An 18,545-nucleotide genomic window follows, 5' to 3' on the forward strand; every position below is an offset into this window, starting at 1 on the left:
CGTCTCTCGTTTGCTGCGTTTAACAGTCTCCGCCCCTATTTTATTTCTTTAAGGGAGAGCAAATCGGCATTATTCCTTGAGATTTCCGCAGAATTTTTTGGTACAGAGAAGAACAATTACGACAGTTTGTAAGAATTCTGCCGTGATAGCGAAGGGAGCCGTAAGTGCAAAAATGAAGTTTTGAGGAAATGGGCCTAGAAGCTTCTGAGTGGAACATTTTATTGGAGGAAGGCTCCGTTCTTAGTCAAATCGCAACCAATCATTCGACAGACTCTTAGAAATCATTTGGGGGATTACAACTCGACCGATTTTATTTTAAAGTACATGAAAAAGGTGAAATTCAGTTTCATGTTAGGTTAGTATTTGGCAAGACAGCCGTAAGTGCTATCTTCTGCATGCTTTCGTGGTTGCGTTTTGGACACACAACAAACACATTTTCAGGTCAGAAATCGGCAGATGAGGGCGGCGTTCCTCTTGAAAGCACTGTTTTCATTGGTTCTCATGCATCTACGGCTGTCTTGAAAAACACTATGTCATTTGTGCACTTACGGCTTTTTCATGCGTCTCGTTTTCATTAAATTAGGATGAATTTTGCTGTTTTAGCTATCTCAGTAATTTCATCTAAAAGAGTTTAGACGAATTTTGAAGAAAACTTCGCACTTACGGCTCTCTTCGCTCTCGCAGAATTGCCGCTGAGTTCCTAAGTTGTATTCCTTTTCAAAATAAAGTGTAACAGGAAGTATGCAACATCGCAAACCGAGATACGTGTTCGCACACTTTTACCGTCGATAATGACCGTGTGAATCAACACTTCTGCCACGGACTTTGTACGTATACCAATTAAACTTATTATAGTAACAGAAAAATCTTAATTTTGAAGAAAAAAAATATGAGCCAAATTTTGAAGTTTCTCGCAGAATTATCTGATAACTCTTGCAGGTTGCGTATGCAGCCCTTCAAAAACTGGGTTTTTCATGAGAAATGAAATTAAACTTCTCAGCAAAATGAAATAATTTCATGAAACATTTTGCAACTCTGTTCAAGACGGACAAGTTGCGACAGAGCACAGGGGAGAATGTCGTGAGCCGCCCTGCGACGCGCCGTCCGCAGCGCGCATGGCGCACGACCTGCCTTAATTCACCTAGCGTTAAATCTAAAAAAATACACGACTTAAGATTTTCTCGACCTGGGACCCTCCCCGCAATCGTTCACCACTCGCCCGCGTCGGGGGCGCCGCGGCGTGCTGCCAGCACGAAACGCGCACTGACGCCTACAAACCTAAGGGGATACTTCACACATTGCGCAATGCTTGAAGTATCCCCTTAGGTTTGTAGGCGTCAGTGTGCCTTTCGAGCTGGCAGCACGCCGCGCCGCAGCGTGCCATAAACTTGCCTACAATTAATAGATCAGGGTGTTAAAATGTAGGCAATTTGACATCAAATTCGAAATTAGCGACTCAAAACAACAGCAATTATGGAGCTTTCGTGATCTTATTGGCGGAGTCGGACGAGTTGAACCTGAGCGTCATTTTAAACTCCGCGGGTCATGTGTGCAACGTTGATTGGTGACGTAACGTCACTGTTCACTCGGTGACCGATGGAATTCTTTACCATTGTATTTATTTATTTACTACTACTGACAGTCAGTTTAGTGAGATTTTTTTATCATTTTGTGATAATTTATCCATATATTAATTTTTCAACCCAAATAGTCGTCTCACAGAGAAGTGAACGCAAAAATTTTGAACTTGTTTAGTTTATTCAAGACTCAGTGCGCAGATCATGCTTTATTTAGTGGAGGCAGAGGTTGCACAAAAATAGCAGGATGTGGCTTTTCAGTCGAGACTCCTTTAAGGATTTTCCTTATGAAGTAGTGGACAAAAGTGATCACAATGTTCGTCACGTTTACGAAGACAGCACTTGGTGTCTTACTGAAGGCAAGAAAAAGGTAATTTCTTGAACTCTTCTCATTCCACTGGTGGGAACAGTACTGAAGGGTGATCATCGATGACAATCCGACTGAACTTAGATATTCAAAACGTTTTCAATTATAATGCAAAAACAGGGAGTGGCACCAATCTTGGATCAATTAAATAGATTAAGATTACTTTCGGAAATTTCGACAATTTGGTTGTACGTGGTAGCCGCAGGCTTTGGAAAGTGATTAAGCATATCATTGGTTGAAAAACCTAAATCATCGCCTCAGAAAATTAGTTGTGTGTGGCGGCCTTCAGCTGCAGAAAATGTCAAGAACCCTCTTTGGTCTACGCAGATGGTGGGGTATAAACTATAGGGTGCCTTCGTGTGATATGGTACTTACTGAGGATTTCACGTTAGTAAGACTAAATGGCTTCTCCACAGTCAGATTCTAATCCAGAACTGGGGAAAAAAAAGATTAGACAAATGTCACATCCAAAATTGCATCATTCAACAGATAAATAGGTACATGCTAACAGCCCTGTGTCCACTCGTCAAAATGGAAGCTCAAGGTGAATCGATAAATACGATCTGTTTGCAATTGTTGATCAAAAAAGAGTCGCGCCGCTCTATTTTGAGTTGCAACACTCATCAATCGCATCAAATCCCGACTTCAAGCCACTTATCATTGAAATTGACTCACTTTGAGCTTCCATTTTGACAAGTGGAGTCAGCGCTACCCAATGGGCCAACCGACGATTGATGCATTCAGACTGATGTGACTTTTGTCTATTCTCTTCTTTCCCTAGTTCTAATACCGAAGAGGAAGTGCAGTTGGATTCCAAAATTCTACCAATATTTTTTGTCTATGAGCAATTTGCTTTTGTTAAATTGACATACTTATATCCTTTCCAATAGGCACAGTCCAGCCAAATAAAAAACGATTGGAGGAAAACAATTTGTGTTTGGAGCGAATTTATGCATCTGGGGCACTTTGCTTGGTGCCCTCTTGGTAACGCCTATGTTCATTAAATTGTGACAAAGGTATTCTTACTTAAAAAGTGGTTAAAATCTACTGTCAGCTTGACTCTTTGTGCTTCATTTTTCAAAGATTGGCCTTAAATTTAAGGGTGTGATGGTCAATATTCCGTTACTGTCCGGCGAAACTATCTCAAGCGCCATGCGACGTTCAAAAATTGCCGCCTCCATTATAATTTTTTACAGAGAAATTGTTCAACAAATAAGCTGTCCAAAAATTACACTGAATTTTCTCTCTAGGCTCTGCTGATAAAATTCAGTGGAAGTTTGAAATAGATTCAACCAACAATTTCTCTGTAAAAAAAAATGGCAGCAGGAATTCTTAAACGTCGCATGGCGCTTGTGATACTTTGGCCGGAGGGTGACGATTGGTCTTGGCAAGTTTATGGAAACATCTATTTTCCAGTTGTAAGGGAAAATTGATTATGAACATTAGGATGATGCAAATCTTCCTTTAAAACTGTGGAAAATCTTTTGAAGACGTCTAAGTCAACTATCTGTAATCCTGTAAAGAATTCCATGTGCATTTAATCCAGTGTAGGTATTTATCAATTTAAATGGAAAACATTTTATTTTGTTTTTTCAGAATAACGGAGAGCGCGTTTCCATTTTTATATTTGATGGAAAATCGAGTGATGACACCGAATTCGAGCTAGCAAAGACAGCAGTGAAAAGATTAAAAACCCTTAGACATCCCAGCATTCTTCAATACATTGACAGCTGTGAAACGGGTAAAACTCTCTATCTGGTGACTGAGTATGTCCAAAAACTGAATGATCGCTTAGCATTAATAGAGAATGAAAAGCAAGAGCGCAATGATTTATACATCGCATGGGGAATTTTTCAGATAACAGTAAGTTCAGCTTATTTATAAATCGTTTTAAGTATTCCTTTTGGGTTCTTTTCAGGAACCCAACTTAAGTAATGGATTTTGATTATTTTTTCCGATGCTTCAAAAAAACATACATATCGATGGCTAACAAACTATACCGCCCATTTACGAACTGACGCTTTACAGAGCGAAGAGAAAACTTCACAATTTTTGTAATTTTAAGCTTACATTTGCATTCTCCATACATTATAGCGTCATTAAAGCGTACCCTTCCCGAATTGGAGAAAAACTAAAATCACCAGTTTGCGTATTTTATATTGTAGAATTCGGCAAAGTCGCTAACTCTTTTTGCCAAAATTTCAGGTAAGTGGTATTGTTTGTCAGCCATTGATATTTACAATCAGAGAAACAACTTAAAACGGGACTAAGGCCGCAAATAATAAAAAGAAACACATAAAATAAAATAAGAAACCCGGAACGTTTCGCAGGGATCACACCTGCATTTTCAACCGGCAAAACAAGAAAAATTAAAAGAAAAGACACCATGAGCCTCACCGTTGTCATTGTGAGACTACATTGTGATATTTACAATCATGGCTGGAAACCTTTGTATCCCTTAAAACAACAGGCTTGTGCGGGGGTTACATAAAAAAAGGCATGAAAGTAAAATATAAACAAACATGTTAGGAGTATTAAATCATAATGAAGCTATCGCTCATTTTGTAACACTTCATCAATTTTAAATCACTCTAAAAACTGCTTCTGGTACCTATTTGAATATTTCTGTTATTCCTTTTCCAGAGAGCACTTAGTTTCCTAAACAATGATGGAAAACTGAGGCATAATAATGTGAACTCACTGTCTGTGTTCGTCAACCAAGCCGGTGAATGGAAGCTTGGTGGAGTAGAGTATATGGCTGGTGCATCTGAGGGCTCCGGCCTTCCTGTGAAAATACTGCGCAGCCTAGAAAAATATGACCCGCCAGAAAAAGGGGACAGCACTCGGCAAAGACTTATAACAGATTGGTAAGCGAAAAAGACAATTTTAAATTCAGCCCTATCATGAAATTCTGCTTGTTCAGGACAAAGTTTCTGTGTAATTTCATTGTTGATTTTAGTTTAGCCCAGAGCGTTAAGAATCACTAACAAACTGCCTTGTAAGGTCATCACAACCATTGTTCACTGTTAATTCTATAGATTTTTTTGGAAAGGCCTTCTCTTATTCCATGAGAAGTTGCCCTATTTCTAATTTTCATTTGGTCACAATTAAAACAAATTCATAAATTCTCCTTTTAAAACAAAGTTTTATATAGGATTAAAGAAGGCACTGAAGTATCTTATTTCAAGACTTCTAGAATTGAGACTTTGAATGAACCTACCCTAAATTTCGAAAGGCACTTGGGTGATTTTCCATTCTCAAGTTTGAGCAGTGCATCGAAATAACTGACTTAATTGAGTCTTTTAATTGGATTATTTTGTTTCCCTTAAGATATTTACTTTGAACATGTTTACAAGGATTTCTCTGTTATATTTATAGCACTCAGTGCAAGAGGGGCAGTTTTCAATTGTGGTGTTTCAAAATCTTTGCTAATATTTCATTCATTGTTTGGGAAGCAAATGCGTGCATTTCATTTAAATGTTTTGCAAACATTCTTCATGATTGCACAATGTATCATAGAAAAAATTCTTAAAAAATTACCTATTGAATTCCTCCTTAAAACATAAATCAGTGATATTCTGTTAAGAAGATAGTACTGATATCGGGCCTTCTTTCACCCAGCTTCTCAATCAATTGATAGGTTATTTAACGCTGTTTATTAATCCATGCGATTGCCTTTTTTATTTTTTCCTCAAAAGGTCCACAGATATGTGGGGTCTTGGTTGCTTGATTTGGGAAGTATTCAACGGACCACTAATACAGCCTCGCTCTCTGAAGTCGAACAACAAAGTAAGTTTGATCCCTTGAGTTTACCAATGTATTTTTAATTTCTGAATTTGTGAAAGCCCACAAAAAAATGGACCTTACACAGGAACATTTTTTAGAAGATCGATCTTTTTCAGGCAGGTTCGAGAAATTGGACCTTGAGTTTTTGATAGAAAACTCTCTTAAGTTTCAAGAAGACAAAAGTTAAGCTGTTGAAAGGTGACCTGAGTTCAGAGGCAGATCCAGCAATTTGGCAACACCGGATTCCCTCCATTTATACCTACGTTAAATAATCGATTCTTGTCGGAGCACCTGGTCCCTTCAAGAATCGATACATTTCCATAGGTTTAAATGGAGGGAATCCAGTCTTGCCAACTCCTTGGATCCGTCAATGCCTGAGTTTGATGGTCTCAGGCAACGGTCACCTGGGGCTGGGTAACAAGCATGGGATTAGCCAATAGGATTTTTGAAAATTGGTAAAAAAAAAGAGAAAGAAAAAATGACAAGCCCTGAGCTTTCCTAAAAGAAGTTTTTTTCCTCTTCTTAAACTGTAAACTATTTTAAAAGTGGTTCAGTTTCAGAATTTTTTTGTATCAAGTCTCTTTTCCTGCCCTTGGTCATATTTTTTTCCTGTCAGTTTCTATTTATTTCAAATGAGTTATCAAAACTGTCTCTGTAAGTGATTTTTTTTAATGATTCAGGATGAATGACCTTTAAAATTATCCTTAGAAAATTTTTGAAGAGGTTATATCAGTTTTAAAGCGACTACTTTATGTTCTATTTATTCATTCAGTTGGCACAAACAATTCAATTTGAAAGACGGATAGAATGCCATGGCCGATATTGCAGAGGTTTTAAATGTTAACATAGTGTTGACTCTAACGTTTTCATTAACATAGTACATACAAATAATTACATTTAAAATCGAATTAAATTATATCAAAAACAAGGTAAGTTCACGATTGGCACGGAAAATTAGCTTCAGTGCATTTAATCAACTGGTACAAAAATTCTCTTGTTTACTCAATAATTTATTTCTCCACAGTGCCACTGAAACGTCTTGAAATTGCCAGTCCTCTCAAACATAGCATGTTCTGATTGTTGTGTGAGGACAGATTAATAAAATTCTCAGGTATTGTTCAAGAATAGTGTGTATTAATTTTATTTGCCTCCCGTTCTGTTCCAGATTCCAACTTCTTTGAAGCAGGTTTACACCGAACTTATGAACGACAATCCCAACCAGAGACCTAATCCAGCAGATATCATCACACGATGTTGTAAGGTTAATGGGTATTTTAAAAATGAGTTGATAGATACTTTGATGTTTTTAGAGGAGATTCAGATCAAAGACAGTAGTGAAAAGAATAAATTTTTCAACTCGTTACCACCCATTTTAGAGAATTTTCATGACAACATATGCAAGTATAAGATTTTGCCTCACCTTATCACCGCATTTGAGTATGGTGACGCTGGTGCTGCAGTCCTCACACCAATAGTCCAGGTATTTTTGTCATATTTTATTCACATTTTTGAACCCAACTTGATTGTTAGTCATCGAATTAAACTCTTCGCGTAGAAAAGTTTTAAAGCATGCTTTTTCGGAAGAGCGGAATATTTTGTTACCCTTGAATACAACTGTGATCATGAGGCATTGCTTGATGCCACGGTTTTTTCTATGGCAAAAAAGATGTGGACATATAAGGAATATGCGCTTAAGGCCATTTCTGTAATTTTGACACATGCTAAGGAAGTTCATTTTTCCTTTCAACTTTCAGCCGGAGAATATTTTTAATTGAGCGTATATTTCAGGAAAATTTTCGAGAGTAAGTTCTGAAATGTAATCATACCTTTTTACAAAAGTCATCTATCCAAAGACTGTCTATAAGACATTTTTATTCCTACCATTTACAATTCTTAATGAATTGTCATCATATTACAATAATTTTGACTTTCATACTATTTTTTACACTAGTCTAATGTCTAAACCTAAAATTTTCTCAATATATATTTATTTGTTTTTCATTTCTGCTCCACCAACGTTGCATTATGAGCATTATAAACAGCAATTTCTTTGTTTATCATTGTTTTTTTGTTTTTTTGTTTTTTTTTTTTGCCAGTAGTGCAGAATTAACAGACAAGTCCTGTCATGTTAATGTATTGGTTTCTCTGGATTGGATAATATTCTAAAGAAGTGATTTACATATTTCCTCTCTCTTAACTCTCTTCAAGCCTCTGAAAAATGGTTTATTTACATGTTTTTTGCTTCAGTTGGGGAAAACTCTGGATGAAGCTGAGTACCAGAAGCGCATTGTTCCGTGTGTGGTGAAAATGTTCTCTTCAATGGATAGGGCAACTAGGAGCAAACTGCTGCAACAGCTAGACAACTTTGTTGGTAAGCTTGTAGTTATTCATCATATGCATTGATAATTAAGAGGCTTGGAGGACAAGGTGCATAAACGCAGTTTAAGTACGTGTTTAAATTTTCAAAATTACATGGAGCCTTATGGCGGAAAGGAGGTTTAAATTCACTTTTTAATGCTTTTAAGTTGGATTTTATTTGTAAATTTTTCACAGAACAACTTTCAAATTAGTTTTAGTTGATTTCATGAATATCTCAATTATTTCAAAAACTGCACTGAAGCACCTTGTCCTCCAAGCCTTTCAATTTAGGTGTTCATCTTATCTGTATTTAGGAAAGAAATTGAATCAGATATTGGAACTGGTCATCGAAGCAGCAAAGTGATAAGCCTGCATAAGAGTAACAATGTTTTTCATGTCAATTGGAATTTTACGTTCTGAACTACATCATATCTAAGTGAACAGTTTTAAATGAATATGGAACAATTGTTGATAAACCTCTAAGTAAATCATTGAGTAACTTTATTTTGACCCAGTAATTTAAATAGCCTGTTTCTCATTTCTTTTCAGGACATCTCCCAGCATCTATAATCAATGACCAAATTTTTCCGCAATTTGCCAATGGATTTTTAGACACTAATGTTACCATTCGAGAACAGACTGTGAAAGTAAGTTCAGTTATTTTTCAACTTTCTTCTTTGATCCCAAGTTTTTTCTGTGCAATTATTAGGCATTACCCATTCATCACGGTGTTGCATAATCAGAAGTTTCACTCATTTCTTTCTTGAGGCAGAGTAAATCAAAATTTCAATTCATTCTCAACCAGTATCAAGTATTTTTGAATGTAATTGTCTTTTTACATGTTTTTGAAATTCTATTATCTAATGTGCTCCTCAGTTAGAATAATTTTACCTTGTTGTGAGCACAAATTCTGCAGAGCAGGAGTATTTGTTGGTTAACACTTTTTTACAATGGAGAAGTATGGACTTAATAAGTAGCACTCTTAGCGGTACAAGTTACAATTTTGGCTGTAGAAGTAACAGTCTTGCTGGTAGTATCAAAATGAACTGAAGATACCTCAAAAATGAAACTTGAATGAAATACAAGGTTTGATTTCCCATCTCAGTCCTTTGGTTAAATGCAAAATTCTTCGCCATGAGGGTTAAAAAGCTATTATTATATTAAGACAACAACTGCAGTATTAAATACTGTTAGTTAGAATAATAAGTATCGTATTAGAATACTTATTATACGTTCTTTACTTTTAAAACTTTAACTTAATATTAAAAATAGTCAATAGATACCTTAGGTTAATTAGGTAGTAGTGACATTTATTGTATTGGTTAATATCAATAAAATTTGTAAAAAAAAAAAAAAAAAAAAAAAGCCATCTTTTTTAACTCACGGATAAATTTCATGCTTTTATATTTTCTTTGTCATCTCCCGTTTTCTTGTTCATTAAATGCCTGTATTATTATTATTTTCTAGTCAATTGCACTGCTAGCACCAAAACTGAACTACAACAATCTAAATGGAGAAGTGATGAGGCACTTTGCAAGATTACAAAGTAAAGATGAACATGGCGGTATTAGAACCAATACTATTGTATGTCTTGGTAAAATTGCGCAGCACATTCATCCACAGGTGCGGCAGAAAGTTCTCATATCAGCATGTATTCGAGCCATGACCGACGTCTTTCCACCTGCAAGAACTGCCGGTAAGTTTTTCACCTTTAAACCGAATATAATTATTCTTCTTCCTTTGGGTAGAGTATGAGTCTTGTTTGTCAAGCCATTAACGTATCAGAGACAAGTGAAGGGAATATAATTGATCAAAAGTGGATAAAAATTGACGTATAAATAAGTATAAGTCATGAAAATTGATGGATTTTGATAAAAATTTGTGTTTATCTTAACGGACAGTTGTCCAAAATTGAAACATAGAACACACTCATCCATCCCCTGTGAATGCATTTAATTTGAAGAGGAAAAACACAAGCAGAAATTCAATTTCTTTTGTGTTCTTTCAAATCAGCTTTGGAATATGATGACTGCCTTAAATCAAACATCAACATAAAGTAATCATCTTCTCAGCATGAGAAATGTTTTAACTTTCTTGGTTGAGCTTTCTCTTTTACATTGAGTTCATGTCACATCAATAAGCCTTTAGAGTGACGTACCAGTCAACCGTCGCCAAAGATTTTCCTGATCACATAATAGGTAGGCAGGTTAAACTTTAAACCTTAAGGGAGTGCTTTCTATCGATAACACATGTATCTAGTGCTCTACAATTATGTAGCTCTGTACGGGACCCTCTAATGGCGCCTCTATTGCACAGAAGCGCTATGAAAGGGCGCTTTAATGCTGGTCTTTGTGACCGTTTTGGCTGGGGCAGCTAACGAAAAGATGGTCACTATGACCACGCTGGCAGTCAAGGTATAAAATAATCAGAAGACTATTTTTCAAATAGAATATATTTTAGAAGAATTGATTTTTAAGAATATATTTAAAAAACTATTATATTGAAGAAAATTCAAGAGGAAACAGGACAACTGTAACACATTTAAATGAAAAAATCGCAATAATAAAATATGAAATCATGTTGTAATGTTGCTCTGTTTAACACCCAGACCTTATTTAAATTATGTTTCTTATTTATCAGGAATTATGGCGCTTGCAGCTTCTCAGCAATACTTCCTCTTAAATGAAATAGCTCGTAAAATTTTACCAGCTCTATGTCAGTTGACAGTTGATCCTGATAAATCTGTCAGAGATAATGCCTTTCGCACCATCAAAGGATTTTTAGGGAAACTAGAAAAATTTTCAGAAGATCCAAGTTTACAAGAATCAATGGGTAAGTCCCTTAAAAATGATTTATTTTTAGACTGCCCCTACCATTCTTTTTTCTTACTTGGTAATGGTAATAATTATTTAAATATTCCTACTCGCTAATGAATTTTAAAATTTGTACAGAAAAAAAAGTTGCTGAAGTAACATCCTGGATGTTAAAAATCTGCTCAATACTTCTTGACTGTTGTTATGGACTCTCCGGCTGTGTAAGTAACATCCTAGCTACGTTGAATTAACAATTGTAGCTTTTATATGGACATTCATGAGTTGTCGCGCAGATTTTCAAAATCTGGGATGTTACTTCCGCAAATTTTATTTTCTGTGTGTTCTATGATGAGAAAAAAGTATTTTTAAAACCTCCCAATGTTTACACAGCACATTTATTTTTATTGATTTTTGTATCATCAAAATAATTCTCACGATCAAAGTATTGTATGAAGATTTCGTGAAGACTCAATTTTGAAAAGTATTTCTAAGTAGTTTTTTAGAGTAACAGGAAAGAAAACCAGTGAACTTGAGCTCTTGCCTGGGGTCAAACCTGAGAGTTTCATTTCTTTGGAACGGTTACTCATTTTCTCTGAATTATGTCACTCCAGCGTAACCCTAAAATTAAGGGATCGAGTGTTTGAGAATTTCCTCGCACATATTAACTCTTTGCAGGAGAAAGTACTTACAGAGGGATGGAAATTTCAGTGGAAATTAGTAACAATAATTCGACCTTAAAATCTCTAGCACAAACTCATTTATGATCTAATTTAGGCTCTTGCGGTGAGAAATAGATAGTAGAGATTTTGAAACACTGTAATGTGGAAACCCAAGTCCTCAGTTTTATCTAAAAAAAAATTAACAGAATCTTTTGACTGTAAGATACCACAATATTTTAATCATTAGATTGCATTGTTTTTTGATCATCAGATTCTGATTTTTTAAAGATTTTTTTCTCTGATTGTACAATTTTTGAACTTTTCAGAGGCTGATGTGCATACCGCTGCCCCAAGTCTATCCAATGCAGCTGCAACGTGGGCTGGTTGGGCTGTCAGTGCTGTCTCTTCCAAATTCTACCGTAGCCAATCGGATACCACCAAATCTGTGATTGTTCACCCCAGTAAAAATTTACACAAACCAGGATCTCTAGGTGAATACGGTTTTCCTTCCTGCAGTCTACCCCTTATTGTATTGATTGTCTCGAATATTTTCCCCATTCGTCGTTTTGTAGAATGAGTGGCTAATTCAACTCACAATCAAGATGTAAAATCCAGCCAACATTTTTCTTCGACAAATCTGTATTTTACTTTTGATTGACTTTGTACTTGACCTAGCTTCTTCCAGTGATCCAGCAGAAAGCAAATGTAAGCAATTTAATTTGACAGTGAAAAGAGGACCGTCGAATGGATTCTAGTAACTTTACTTTCAAAACACAGAAATGTTTGGCTCTGTTCAATAGAAACCGGCAAAAGTGTTAAGATTTGGTTACATGAATGGTTTTAATGCTTTTTTTTTCATTTTCCATCTCCAAAAACACTTTGAGCTCAAAATATACAACGAAGTTTGTTTCTTGCGATAATTTTTATCATCATTTTAGCTCAAGTATAATCCGATTAATCAATTTTTAAGGGAGACAGAATCTCCTTTTTTTAAAGGTGATTCGATGGACGCCATATTTTGTGTCAGAACAGCATGCGATATATCGCATCAGTTGGCTCCATTTTTTCAGCTACTCGTCATTTTTCTCCAATTTGGGATCGCAATTCTGTTTTCAGGAGACTAAAGCACTCACTTACCAATTTTAACAAAGAAATTCAACCTTATGAAGGCGCGGTTTTTTCAGAGAGAAAACATCGCTATCGAAACTGCACTCGAATGCGATATTTTCTCTCTGAAAAAACCATGCCTTTATTACGTTCAATTTCTTGGTTAAAATTGGTATGTGAGTGCTTTAGTCTCCTGACAACAGAATTGCGATCTCAAAATTGGAGAAAAATGACGAGTAGCTGAGAAAATGGAACCAATTGATGTGATGTATCACTTGCCGTTCTGACACAAAATATGGCGTCCATCAAATCACCTTAAGCTTTTTCTTTTATTATATCGTTTGTTTGACACAGAGCATCAGTCAAGTAGCAGTATGTCAACGACTACTTCAAGTGTTACATCTTTGGAAGAAGCAAGCAAAGGAAACGAATCATTTTCCGATTACGATGACTCATGGGACACTCAGAACTGGGGCGAAATTGACGTAAGTTTTTACGCCTTTTCATCTTTACGCTGCTGTTGCACTAACCGTTTGTCTGTACGTTCACCGACAATCGCAGGCAAAATGGACATCTGGCAGCAGCTCACTGCCTACTGTGCAGTCTGTGCTCATGCGCTTACTGTCAGAATGTACAGACAAGACTTTCAGTGTGACAGCAACTTTACAATACTTATACTTATAACCTCTCAATGCTTTTTTAAACAGTTTATTGACTATTTGATACCTAAATCAAATATTTTTGAAACTTGTATGCTAACGCTTTGAACCTTCCGCCATCCTAATTCTTAAAAACAGGGACTGTTTTTTGCAGTTTTCTTAAAAATGAACATTCCGCACTTTGAATTCAATTCCTTGAGCTGATTTAATTATAAATGGCAAGAAAAAATATTTTTTTGAGGCAGTTGAAGACTGTAGATCATATGTAAGAGATTTACAGAAATACACTTATCTCCCTTTAGGCATGAACCTTTGATAGATTTTAGTCACTGTGTCTAATGAAGGAAGGAGAAAGTAACTTCAAATTAAGTTTCTTTTGCAAAATCTAACTCCAAAATATGCTTTTAGTTTGTCAACATTATACGTATTTATATCTGAGCTTAAATTTTTTGTCACAGGCAAGCGGTGACCAACCATCAAAATTCCACGTTCATTCTATGTCAGGAAAATCTACGGAATGGGGGCTCATGGATGAGAAATTGGTAAGTATTAAAGTGTCTTTTGCTTTTTATACCAGTAGTTTTTGCCTAATCACCTTTGAAGATTCGTATTTTCTTTTTATACCTAAAAAATCGTAATAAAATGATCAGGATTTGTACTTTCCCGTTTCCTTTCAAGGCTAAATTTGTTTAACAATTTATCATTACAAGAGAGTACAGAACCAAGGAGTGCATTATTTTTTGTTGAGCGGAACTTAAACTCAAAAGTTTCATTGTGATTTCTTATAATGATAAAATTGAAGATGTAATCACTTTCTGTAAAAGTTAATTTAAAAGAAGAGCAAGGAACAAACCAATGAAAACCAACTATCAAAATGTAAGATGCTTTGTTATCCTGACATTATTTTTAGAAAGCACGCATTTTTCAAAGACTCACCATGTGAGAAGTGAATGTGTAGATTCATTCCTCAATCCCTCAAGCTTGCGGACACATTAAGACTCTCATTTACAGCATTTTTCTTTCTGTTGGCTTGTTAAAAACAAGATGCTTTAATGATAGCATAATTTCTCACAAATACTTTCGCAGTTAAAAGATGATGGTCTCAAGTTGTTTGCTGAAAGGATATCAAATGCTGTATTTAAGTGCAATGAACTAAAAAATTAAATTCCCGTTTTTGAAAACCATGGCTAAAATGAGACACCTTTATTTTGAACCATCTACGCAAGTAGTCATTGAACTCTACACTTTTTCCCCGCTCTGTTTGATTTTGAATAACTTTTATTCTATTCCAGACTGTCGAAGAAGAAGAGGATGATGAAAATAGTATGACCGATGCTAACAATAAGCAGAACCATGACAAGTCCCATTTCTCATATCTCTCCAATAATCAGGTTAGTCAGCAACTCAAGTTTAGAGCAGATTTTTTTAAATCAAGTATTGTGTATGTGTCATTTTCCTTTTAAAAAACACATCCAATGCATGTGCAATTCCTCTAAACTTATCTTTAGTTTGGTTTTTATTGCAAAATATCAAAGTCCAACATTTGCACATTTTCTCTCTGTAAATTTTTATTTTGGTGTCTGACCGAATCGCTGCACACTGTAGGTTAAAACATACGGACAATGTCTGTAGTTTAATAGTTTGTTCATGTAGGTTTGTTAAACTTCTTTGTTAAGTACAAATCTAGGGATACTATTTGTCATTTTGACCTTCCGTCATGTTACTGATCTATTGACCAAAGAAGATCCAAAAAACCGAAGAAGAATTAAGGTGAAGGGAGAGCCTCCTTAGATTTTTCAAAGGCCTACACTGCTGAATTTGTCTTGGTTTAATCTTTCTCTGTTATGTTTTGCAGGAAAACTCTAGCTCACATCAGAATTCACTTAGTAATTGGGATGATGCAAATTGGAGTGTCATAGATGATGTAGGACCAGGTGAGTTGTGTGAATTTTGTTAATATTGTGAAAGAGTGAGTTTCAAATACGTTCTCAGGTGAGATCATTGTAAGCCAATAAATCTGTTTGAAATGGCACTGAGATGTCAGTCAAATCCATGACCAGAAAAATAATTGATAGGCATGAGGAAGTTACTAATAAATATTGCCCATGTTCATTATCTAGAATATAGTGGTACTTACTACCAAATAATTTAAAGGACCCTTCATTTCCGTTGGGACTAAAAATTCTGTCTTCAGCTGAGTATGGAAACTAGCTGGAACTCTCAGGGAACCAAGCGCACTCTCCTTTTTGCCACGGAAATGAGACTTTGCGATGTCTTTCACTGTTCAAATATCTGTTTTGCTTCTTCCGTTAGGACTAAAAATATTGACTTCAGCTGAGAACAGAAGCTATCTGGAACTGTCAGGGAACCAAGCGCAATCTCCTTTCTGCCACTGAAATAAGACTTTGACATGTCTTTCACCGTTCAAATATCAGTTTTGCTTCCTTTAGTATATGATGAATATCTCTGGTGAAATTACCAGACCACGTATCTCAGTTTGCAACGTTGTACACTTCCTGTCATACTTAATTTTTTAAATGGGAAACTACTCAAAGTCAATTCTTGAAAAATGTCACGTTTTTTCTTCTCTATACATAGAAAACTCTGTGAAAATTTCAAGGATTGATATTGATTTGTTCTCCTTCAAAAAAATAAAATGAGAGCGAAGATTTTCAAACACCGCTCAGAAGATACAGGGTCTGGTAGTTTCACTGTCGATATTCAATTTCTCTGAAAGAAGTTCTCTCAAATTCGACTAAATATTTTGATCCGTTTTTCTTGTCTCACTGTTAAATATAATTTGATTTCTTTTTGAGACTTACTATTTGTGGTTATTTTAGGCTCGGAACCTGTCATCGAACCATCAGAAAAGAAAAGACCGGAACGACGCCAACGCCAAAAAGATCAAGAAGTTAAGAGAGGTCCGAGACAAGGACCCATGAAACTGTGTGTGAAAAAACCAGTACCAGACCTTCTATAAATTAAGTTAGGATAAGTTATTACTTTATCAATTATTAAAGTTTATCATTCTGTTAAGTTTCAAGGAGCCTTACCTCCTTTTCACTGGTGCTGCCTTGAGTAAATGGGGGCTCTTCATTTATGCTATGCTGGAAAATTTCGAGGACCTTAGGTAGAAAATATGGAACTCATTATTTATTACCTGGTTAAAGTTGTTTATATGATACAGACCATTGTGTTCCCATTCCAAGTTAACAGTTTAATTTATCTGAAACACGCTAATGCTTTCCTCTTTTCATACTTTCTTTATCTTATTTCTTTTCATGTGTCAACCTGTGGCAAGTCTTTCTAATTTTCTAATATTTAATTTTATTTTATTCATTTATTCATTCATTCATTCATTCATACATTCAGAAAATTTGAAACATTTGAGCCAGTTACAAACTAACGAGTGCGCAAGTTATATTCTCTGAGAAAAATGAAAGTACAGAAAAATGAGAGTGCGAAAACTCACTTTGATTTTTTATTATAAAATCAGACGCCTCTGTAGGTCGTCCTTTTCTAGTATCGAAGAGTAATGATGGGCTACAATCCGCAGAATGCATCCGGATTAATGATTATATCATGATCAGCAACTGTTTAATTTATTAATTTTTTCAATTTTTTAAAATGGCTACCTAGTGGTAATGGGGGTCAAAGCTGAAAAAAATTTCCTAGTTGAACATTTTCAATTCATTATTTTCAGAGCTTAAGATTTCAAAATTGGGTACATTGTTTAAAAAAACCCCAATTAGTAAACATGAAAATGTTGTACGGTGTAAAATTGGAAACCGTAGCACAATTCCCTGCTCAACAGCGCCCACCTCAAACTTTAGTAAAAAAATGGCCGAGATTTACAATTTTCATAGGGCAGTTCCTTTTTGCACAACCATGTCCTGCATGTCTTTTCTTTACCATCTGCTTCAGCAATTACAGAGCTTTTGTTTCTTCTTTTTCTTTCAAGGTTAATTACTTTTCAAGATTTTTTAAGACTTTTTGTGCGAGCTTTCCTCATGATCCCAAGTCCCCATGATAATGTTCAAGACGAAAAAGTAAAACTGAAACAATAAATACACATGCATATTGCAGGGCCATCAGGTAATTTGGTTGAACTCCAATTATATTTAAACTGTTTCTTGTTCTTGAGAAATCCGTCCATTAATTAATTGTTTTAATCTCAAACTGAGTTTCTGGCTTTGCCTTTCAAATATTTTTTTTCTATATCATAGGTGTAAGACCATCGCAGGATCTGTGACTCTCACTTTTGACGTCAACAAGAGGAAGAAAATTAGCTCGTGTAGACAAATTTTAATTAAGAGGGGCTTTTATTACGTTGCGTCGAAAAATCAGGATTGAATTTTCCAATCAAAAACATTTTCTTGTATTCTGAACAACCAATTTTGAATGGTTTTATTCATTTTCGTACAAATGGAGGGAATAAAGTTGGACTTAAGTCCGTAGTTGTGAGCTCATAACAAGGAAGTTCAGTTTTTTTTTCTTTTAATATCAAAACCATATCCATAAAACTATACATTTTGAACTGTCATACTTCTAGTATGTTTTGATATTCATATGAGTTTTTGTGACAAAATATATTCTAAAAACACCCTCCTATGGCAGTATCTGTTAATTCCTGGTTTTTTTATGCTGAGGTCCTGTTTTTTGTGAATGGTCACAATTAGGTTCTTAAAACTTATGTTGCTCACTATGTAAGTCAGATCTATATGCTCCAACCTCATTCTTTCAATTAATGATTGTTTTGTTCTTACCATAACAATAACTATCAGTATCAACAGCAAAACTTGTTCGGAACATCTTTGATTTCGGTGATAATAGAATCGTTATCAAAATGTTGAAGGTTGCCTCATCAGGAAATATCATACAGAACAGACATCAATTGAATGTAGGTTAGCTGTATGAAGGTGCCATAACAGTGTTAAACATTGTTTTGCCATCAAATTCTTAAAGCAGTAGAATTATGATTGAAGTAATCTTCGTGTATTTTATATAGCAGTTTGTATCTTGTTTTTAAATTTCCAATTATCGTAAATCAACCGCATTGATAATCAACAATCAAATCATGGATTCTTTCATTGTTGCATTAAAACTGCTAGTCAAATATTTGAATGTTTCTATTTTTGTTATTTCTCCACCAACTGATGTTTTTCAGGATCCGATTCTTTTCAAAATTGCCGTGGATTACATATCCAGATGGCAAACAG

The 18,545-nt window shown here is 35.3% G+C and overlaps 1 protein-coding gene across 2 annotated transcripts; it reads left to right on the forward strand.

Annotated features, from left to right (window-relative positions):
- Positions 1 to 1,617: 1,617 nt before the first annotated feature.
- Positions 1,618 to 18,444, forward strand: yata (N-terminal kinase-like protein yata). 2 transcript variants are annotated; one of them, XM_072303791.1, is made up of 16 exons: positions 1,618 to 1,947; positions 3,541 to 3,807; positions 4,588 to 4,811; positions 5,643 to 5,733; positions 6,896 to 7,210; positions 7,978 to 8,101; positions 8,638 to 8,735; positions 9,556 to 9,784; positions 10,729 to 10,920; positions 11,887 to 12,051; positions 13,022 to 13,152; positions 13,785 to 13,868; positions 14,619 to 14,717; positions 15,182 to 15,260; positions 16,167 to 16,311; positions 17,288 to 18,444. In XM_072303791.1, exons 1-15 carry the CDS (start codon positions 1,825 to 1,827, stop codon positions 16,304 to 16,306), a joined length of 2,361 nt encoding a protein of 786 aa, XP_072159892.1. In that variant the 5' UTR covers positions 1,618 to 1,824; the 3' UTR covers positions 16,307 to 16,311; positions 17,288 to 18,444. The 2 variants fall into 2 exon arrangements, with proteins under 2 accessions (XP_072159892.1, XP_018915931.2); XM_019060386.2 differs by having other exon boundaries at positions 16,167 to 18,444.
- Positions 18,445 to 18,545: the final 101 nt, after the last annotated feature.

This window comes from Bemisia tabaci, chromosome 8, assembly GCF_918797505.1.
Source record: "Bemisia tabaci chromosome 8, PGI_BMITA_v3".
NCBI lineage: Eukaryota > Metazoa > Arthropoda > Insecta > Hemiptera > Aleyrodidae > Bemisia > Bemisia tabaci.

What these genes read in the sequence shown, in the direction of transcription:
- yata (XM_019060386.2), top strand. Translation starts at nt 1,825, where the DNA reads ATGTGGCTTTTCAGTCGAGACTCCTTTAAGGATTTTCCTTATGAAGTA. An exon ending in ACAGCTAGACAACTTTGTTG is followed by an intron (nt 8,102 to 8,637) that starts GTAAGCTTGTAG and finishes ATTTCTTTTCAG; the next exon opens with GACATCTCCCAGCATCTATA. An exon ending in CATATCTCTCCAATAATCAG is followed by an intron (nt 14,718 to 15,181) that starts GTTAGTCAGCAA and finishes TATGTTTTGCAG; the next exon opens with GAAAACTCTAGCTCACATCA.